The following is an 8,144-nucleotide window of genomic DNA, read 5'->3' as shown; positions in this document are numbered from 1 at the left end:
AAGAAATATTTGTGATAAATTATCTTAAATTTTATATATATAATGAATTTTGTTTTGCTGGGATCAATTCGCCCAAAAATAAAAAGTAAAAGAGAAAGGTATGATTATTAGAGTTGGACTTGAAACAATTAGGTGTTTCTCATTGTTCGATCGAAAAGTTCCCTAGCTATTCCCTTTATTTATCTTTCTTAATTGAAATGATTTTTCATGATCACTTACAATCTAAATAAAAAAAGTGTTTTATTTACTAATCTCATATATATATATATATATATATATATATATATATATATATATATATATATATATATGCGCGCACACATTAATCTCCAGAGTAGCAAAAATTATAAGTAACCAAGAAAAAGGAGGCATCCTCTCCAGTAGCTTTTACTTTAACAAGTTCGTGCTATGTTTCCTTCCCTCTCAGTTTTTTTTCCCCGTCAAATCCTCTCAATATTGCATTATAGATTGATCCGCATAGAAAACGAAAACTAAACAAGAAAAAGAGACATCTATAGAGAAAAACAAGAGAAGAGCAGCAACTGACTATGCAACTGACTATTATATCGGAGGATAAAGGTAAATTCTGAGTACACTAACTAGTATTATAGGTTCATCATAACAATAATTAAGAGGGAACCCATTGATCACTTTTGGGAAAATTAAATCAATAATTATGATGTGGAAATAATAACTCAGAAGTACTTGACCCTAACACAATACTGAGGCATACAAGTGTAACGATCCGGTCGGTCGTTTTGAGAGTTGTAGTCTCGTTCTCCCATTTACTGCTCATTCTGTACTTTATAACTGCTATGTGAATTGCCGGGGTAGTTCGTTCGGGTCCGGAGAGGTTTCGGAAGGAGTTAAGATACTTAGTCTCAAGGTTAAAAGCTAAAGTTGAAAAGATTTACGGGATGTTGACTTATGTGTAAACGACTTCGGAATTGAAGTTTCGATGGTTCTGTTAGCTCCGTTGGGTGATTTTGAACTTAGGATCATGTCCGTATTATGATTTGGAGGTCCGTAGTTGAATTAGGCTTGAAATGACGAAAGTTGAAAATTATAAGTTTGACTGAGAGTGGACTTTGTGGTTACCGGGCTCGGAATGGGGTTTCGGGAGTTGGAGTGGGTCCGTGCTGTCATTTATGACTTGTGTGTAAAATTTGGGGTCAATCGGATGTGATTTGATAGATTTCGGCATCGTTTGTTGAAGTTGGAATTCCTTAGTTTATTAAGCTTGAATCGATGCGCGATTCATGGTTTTTAGCGTTGTTTAGTGTGATTTGAAGGCTGGACTAAATTCGTATGATGTTTTGGGACTTGTTGGTAGGTTTGGTTGATGTCCCGGGGGCCTCAGGTGGATTTCGGATGGTTAACAGACGGGAATTTGGACTTGAAAGATGGGTGAAGCTACAGATTTCTGATGTCTGGTTTCCTACTTCGCGTTCGAGGTGGGAATCCCGCATTCGCGAAGAGTATCAGGAGACAGGTGAATATTTGTTCATCGCGTTCACGAGTGGGGAACCGCATTCGCAAAGGTCTGGGAAAGATGGTGCATCGCGAACGCGAGAAGAGGGTTGCATTCGCGAAGAAGAGAGGAGCAGGTCGGGACCTCACGCGTTAGTCTACGCGTTCGCGGTAGGGGGATCGCGTTCGCGAAGCTTGGGGTCAGTTAGTCACCGCATTTGCGAGTGGGACCTCGCGTTCGCAAGTTAGACCTCGTGTTCGCGTAGAAGGTTTTTGGGTGGCATAATGGTTTGTGCTATGCGAACGCCGCGAAGAAGGATCACCTGGGCAGAAACTTAAATATTTCAAAACGTGGGTTTGAGTTCATTTTTACAATTTGATTTTGGGAGCTCGGTGGGAGGCGATTCTTGGAGAGCTTTTCAAGTGGGTGATTGGGGTAAGTGATTCTTACTTAGTTTTGGTTAAATTCCATGTTTATGTTTTTGATTTCATTATTTAATTAGTGATTTGGGTTGGAAAATTGGGGTAAAATGGAGGAAAGTTCTTAGGCCGAATTTTGGGGATTTGATTGAGATTTTGCTATCGGATTTGAGTAATTTTGGTATGGATGGACTCGTGTTTGAATGAGTGTTTGGATTTTGTAAATTTTATCGGATTCCGAGATATGGGCCCGGAGGCAGACTTTTGAGTTGACTTTTGATTAATAACTTAGTATTTTCTTATGGGATTGATTCCTTTAGCTTGTGTTGATTGTGTCGAACTGTTTGTGGCTAGATTCGAGGTATTTGAAGGCCGATTCACGAGGCAAGGGTGTGTTGGAGTAGGGATTTGCACTGTTTGAGGTAAGTAACAATTCTAAACCTGGTTCTGATTGTATGAAACTCTGAATTCTGTGTCATGTGATTGGTGTTGAGGTGACGGACGTGTGGGCGTGCACAATAGTAATTGTGACTCGGTCCGTTCCATAGAATTGTATAGTTGATTAATCGGTTGTTATCCGTATATTCTCCATGTGTTATAGAAATTGAACTACAAATCATGTTAGAAATTATGCTTAGGCTACGTGTTGATACTGTAGGGACCCCCAGAGTTCGTGTTACATGTTGAATTATCTGTTAAATTGCCTCTCTGTACTCAGTCACATTTTTTACTCCCATATTATATCTCAATCTCTGTTGTTCTTAATTGATGCATTATATCATCATTGTTCGGGCTGTTTATCATGATTATTGAGAGCCCGAGAGACTGGAGAGATTGATGACTGAGTGAGGCCAAGGGCCTGACTGTGAGGATATTAAGGGATCGGGTTGCACGCCGCAACATATTTTTATTTACTTATACTTGGACATGGCTTATTATATTGCTTGAACTGAAGGAGCCCCTCCAGAGTCTGCACCCCCACAATGAGCGCAATGGATATTATATTTGGGATGGAGTTCCTTGGGCATAGAGTTGCCCTATATATTCACATTTGGGATGGAGTTCCTTGGGTATGTAGTTGCCCTATATATTTATATTGATGGATGGATCGTCCCTAGGCTAGACCTGCCCGTACTGTATTGAGTGATTGAGTACTCTAAGAATGTGAGTATGCGAGGCTTCCATCGTAGTGTACCACATACAACATGTACAGTGGCATGTAGATATTGAAATGTCATATCCCTCATATCATTCAAGGTTGATCTATTTTACTTTTATTGAGTTTTATCAGTTGAACTTGAAAACATGCCTACATTTCTGTATTGTTAATTCTGTAATGAATTGTACCTGTTGAGCTCGTCACGACTTTCAGTCCAATAGTTAGTCTTGTTACTTACTGAGTTGGTTGTACTCACGCTACACCCTGCATCTCGTGTGCAGATCCGGGTGCTTTCGGTTACGGCGGTTGTTGATTTGCAGAGGCCAGACCTTCGGAGATCATCGAGGTAGCTGCTTGGCGTTCGCAAACCTTGACTCTCCTCCCTTATCTTTCAGCTTATTTATTCAGTTTTACTTCTAGATAGTGTACTAGACTTTGTTATTTCATAGATGCTCATGTACTCAGTGACACCCCGATTTTGGGAAGAATTTATGTATTGAGTTATGATATCCTATCATGTTTTAAGAGATTTTCCTTTATTTAAACTGTTTTAGTATCTTTCAAGTTTTAAAGCGCTGGAAATGTCTGAATAGTCGACTTGCCTAGTACCATGATAGGCGCCCTCACGACGGGTTGGTGTTGGGCCGTGACAAGTTGGTATCAAAGGCTAGGTTACATACGTCTCACTAGTCATGGGCAGGCTTAGTAGAGTTTTGAGGATCGGTACAGAGATGTATGTACTTATCTTCGAGAGGATGCCGAACCCTTAGGAAATTTCACATTCTTGTATTCTTGTCGTGCGAATTTGTTGATTTCGGTCACTAAACTTCTGTTGTTCTATTCTCTCACAGATGGTGAGGACACATGCAACCGGTCGGGACGGACAGCCACCAATACCACCAGCTAGGGCCACGAGAGGCTGAGGTCGCGGTAGGGGTAGAGTTACAGCTCGTACAACAGCTAGACCTGCAGATCCACCAGTTGCTCTAGCTAAGGAGCAGGTACCAGATAGGGTTGAGCCAGTGGGGCCAGCTCAGGCACTAGTTGTGCCAATTGTGATTCCAGGCCTTCAGGAGGCTTTGGCTCAGATTTTGACAGTGTGCACCAGCCTTGGTCAGGCGTTTTCTGTTCCAGCCGCAGCAGCCACTTTTTAGGCTGGGGGAGGTACTTAGACTCCCGCCACCCGTACGCTATAGCAGGTTATGCAGGGACTTCAGACGTCAGAGGTATTGCCAGCCCAGCTAGTTGCAGCTACTTAGGCTCAGGTGGATCTATTATGACTGATAACGAGCAGAGGAGACTAGAGAGATTTGGGAGACTCCAGCCTCCATCATTCAGTGGGGCTGAGTCCGAGGATGCCTAGGACTTTTTAGACAGGTGCCAGCGGATTCTTCACATGGCAGGTATTCTAGAGAACAGTGGGGTCACATTCACTACTTTTCAGTTTACTGGGGCTGCCATCAGATGGTAGGAGGATTATGAGAGGCGTAGACCGGTCGGTGCAGCACCACTTATATGGAATGAGTTCTCCGTTCACTTTTTGGAGAAGTTCATGCCACAATCTCGCAGGGAGGAGCTGTGCAGACAGTTTGAGCAGCTACGTCAGGATGGCATATCTGTGACCCAGTACGAGATGAGGTTTTCCGTTTTGGCTCGTCAAGTAGTTTTGTTGGTTTCCACGGATAGGGGAGGATTAGGAGGTTCAATGATGGCCTCACATATCAGTTGCGGTTCCTCATGACTTGGGAGAGGGTATCTGATGCTAGTTTTGACAAGGTGGTCAATATTGCTCGGCAGATAGAGATGGTCCGTAGTCACGAGCTTGAGAAGAGGGAGGCCAAGAGGCCTCGAGGATCGAGTGATCCTAGTGGTGTTCCTTTTGGGGGCAGTCTTACCACAGCAGGGGTCGTCCTTATAGGCCCGCTCAGATGGCTCGTCCAGTTCACCATGGTGCATTATCTAGCCATGGTTCATACAGTGGTCGTCTGGGTCAGTCATATCTCAGTATTCTTCCAGCCCAGAGTTTATCTCGTGCACCATCAGTTCAGGGTTCGTCTGTACCAAGTTCTTCGGATAGTTATTCTGGTTCTCGAGGTCCGGCTCAGTACCTGCCACCATTGTCCGAGAGGGTTTTTTATGAGTGTGGAGATTTGGGTCACATAAAGAGACATTTCCCCTGCCTTCCGAGAGGTCCAGATCAGCAGAGGAGTCAGACTACAACTTCAGCACCAGTTACTTCACCACCCACCCAGCTCAGGGTGAGGCTCAGTCAGCTAGGAGTCGCCCTAGAGAGAGAGGCCGATCGGGTGGTGTCCAACCCCGATTCTATGCTCTTCTTTCCAGACCAGATGTCTTTGCTTCAGACAGTGATCACAGGTATTGTCTCAGTATGCCACGGAGATGCTTCTGCATTATTTGACTCTATTTCCACTTATTCGTATATAACATCGTATTTTTCTCATTATCTGAATATGCCTCGTGAGTCCTTAGTCTTATCTGTTCATGTATCTATGCTGGTGGGCGATACTATTGTTGTGGACCGTGTATATCGGTCATATGCAGTGACTATAGGGGTATTGGAGACTAGAGTTGATCTCTTATTGCTTAGTATAGTTGATTTCGACGTGATCTTGGGTACGGATTGGTTGTCTCCATGTCATGCTATTCTGCATTTTCACACTAAGACTGTGACATTGGCGATGTCGGGTTGCCAAGGATCGAGTGGAGAAGTTCTCTAGATTATGTTCCCAGCAGAGTAATTTCAAATTTGAGGGCCCAACGGATGGTTGGGAGGGGTTATTTATCTTATTTGGCCTTTGTGAGGGATGTTGGTACTGATACTCCTACTATTGAATCTGTTCTGGTGGTATGAGATTTTCTGGATGTGTTTCATGCAGACCTGTCTGGCATGCTGCCCGATAAGGATATTGACTTTGGTATTGACTTGTTGTCGGGCACTCAGCCCATTTCTATTCCTTTTTATCGTATGGCACCAGCTGAGTTAAAGGAATTGAAAGAACAAATTCAGAAACTTCTTGATAAGGGGTTTATTAGGGCTAGTATGTCGGTTCTGTTTGTGAAGAAGAAGGATAGTACTATGCGGATGTGTTTATTAGGCCGCGCATTGATGATCTATTGACCAGCTTCAGGGAGCTAGGGTGTTCTCTAAGATTGATTTGAGGTCTGGGTATCACCAGTTGAAGATTCTAGATTCGGATATTCTAAAGACAACATTTAGGACTTGTTATGGTCTTTATGAGTTCCTTGTGATGTCTTTTGGGCTGACCAACTTCCCAACATCATTCATACATCTGATGAACAGTGTATTCCAGCCTTATCTTGACTCCTTTGTCATAGTATTAATTGATGATATCCTGGTGTACTCTCATAGCCAGGAGGAGCATGCCCAACATTTGAGGATTGTGTTGCAGCGGTTGCCAAGTTCAGATCCACATTGGAGAAGCTCTATGCCAAGTTCTCCAAGTGTGAGTTATGGCTTAGTTCGGTGGCATCCTTGGGGCACGTAGTGTCCAGTGAGGGGATAAAGGTAGATCCGAAAAAGATAGAAGCAGTTCAGAGTTGGCCCAGGCCATCCTCAGCTATGGAGATTCAGAGCTTTCTCAGCTTGGTCGATTATTATCGTCGCTTCGTAGAGAGTTTCTCATCTATTGCATCGCCTTTGACTAAATTAACCCAAAAAGGGGCTACTTTTAGGTGGTCGGATAAGTGTGAGGAGATCTTTTAGAAGCTCAAGACTGCCATGACCACAACTTTAATTCTAGTTCTACCTTCCGCTTCTAGTTCTTATACAATGTATTGTAATGCTTCTCGGATTGGTATTGGGTGTGTCTTGATGCAGGGAGGTAGAGTTATTGCTTATGCTTCGCGTCAGTTGAAGCCTCATGAGAAGAACTACCATGTTCATGATTTGGAGTTGGCTGCTATCGTTCATGCATTGTATATTTGGAGGCATTATCTCTACGGTGTGTCCTGTAAGGTATTTACAGATCATCGGAGTCTCCAGCACTTGTTCAAACAAAAGGATCTAAATTTGAGGCAACTGAGATGGTTGGAGCTGCTAAAGGACTATGATATTACCATTCTGTATCATCCTAGGAAGACCAATGTAGTGGCTGATGCCTTGAGTAGAAAGGCGGTGAGTGTGGGTAGCCTTGCATTCATTCCTATTGGTGAGAGGCCTCTTGCAGTTGATGTACATGCCTTGGCCAACCAGTTCGTGAGATTAGATATTTTGGAGCCCAGTCGGGTTCTAGCTTGTGTAGTTTCTCGGTCTTCCTTATTAGATCGCATCAGAGAGCGCCAGTATGATGATCCTCATTTGTATGTTCTTAAGGACACAGTACAACACAGTGATGCCAAGGATGTTACTATAGGGGATGATGGGGTGTTGAGAATGCTGGGTTAGATTTATGTGCCTAATGTAGATGGGCTACGTGAGTTGATTCTTGAGAAGGCCCACAATTCACGGTATTCCATTCATACGGGTGCCACAAAGATGTACTAGGATTTGCGGCATCATTATTGGTGGAGGAGAATGAAGAAGGACATGGTGGGGTTCGTAGCTCGGTGCCTAAACTGTCAGCAGGTGAAGTATGAGCATCAGAGACCAGGCGGATTGCTTCAGAGGCTTGATATTCCGGAGTGTAAATGGGAGCGTATCACCATGGATTTTATAGTTGGGCTCCCACGAACTTCGAGGAAGTTTGATGCTATTTGGGTGATTGTTGATCGGCTGACCAAGTCCGCGCACTTCATTCCAGTTGGGACTACTTATTCTTCAGAGCGGTTTGCTGAGATTTACATCCGCGAGATTGTTCACCTTCATGGTGTGCTGGTGTCCATCATTTCAGATCAAGGCACACTGTTTACATCACAGTTTAGGAGAGTCGTGCAGCGACAGTTAGGCACCTAGGTTGAATTTAGTACAATATTTTACTCTCAGACGGACGGATAGTCCAAGCGCACTATTCAGATATTGGAGGATATGCTACGTGCTTGTGTCACAGATTTTGGGTGTGTCTTGTTGCAGGGAGGTAGAGTGATTTCTTATGCTTCTCGTTAGTTGAAGCCTCAT

The 8,144-nt window shown here is 43.4% G+C and overlaps 1 protein-coding gene across 1 annotated transcript; it reads left to right on the top strand.

Moving 5' to 3' along the window:
* Positions 1–4,977: 4,977 nt before the first annotated feature.
* Positions 4,978–7,475, top strand: LOC138897627 (uncharacterized). The gene is made up of 5 exons (XM_070183622.1): positions 4,978–5,425; positions 5,947–6,141; positions 6,445–6,596; positions 6,909–7,046; positions 7,404–7,475. Exons 1-5 carry the CDS (start codon positions 4,978–4,980, stop codon positions 7,473–7,475), a joined length of 1,005 nt encoding a protein of 334 aa, XP_070039723.1.
* Positions 7,476–8,144: the final 669 nt, after the last annotated feature.

This window comes from Nicotiana tomentosiformis, chromosome 8 (assembly GCF_000390325.3).
Source record: "Nicotiana tomentosiformis chromosome 8, ASM39032v3, whole genome shotgun sequence".
Lineage (NCBI taxonomy): Eukaryota > Viridiplantae > Streptophyta > Magnoliopsida > Solanales > Solanaceae > Nicotiana > Nicotiana tomentosiformis.
Note: the sequence above shows the minus strand (reverse complement) of the source record. Positions and strands in the feature narration are given on the sequence as shown.

Excerpts from the sequence above, each read along its gene's own strand:
- LOC138897627 (XM_070183622.1), top strand. The coding sequence starts at position 4,978 with ATGGCTCGTCCAGTTCACCATGGTGCATTATCTAGCCATGGTTCATAC. Across the intron at positions 6,142-6,444 it reads GTTTGTGAAGAAGAAGGATA|GAGGAGCATGCCCAACATTT; the intron begins GTACTATGCGGA and ends TCTCATAGCCAG. Across the intron at positions 7,047-7,403 it reads TCTACGGTGTGTCCTGTAAG|GACACAGTACAACACAGTGA; the intron begins GTATTTACAGAT and ends TATGTTCTTAAG.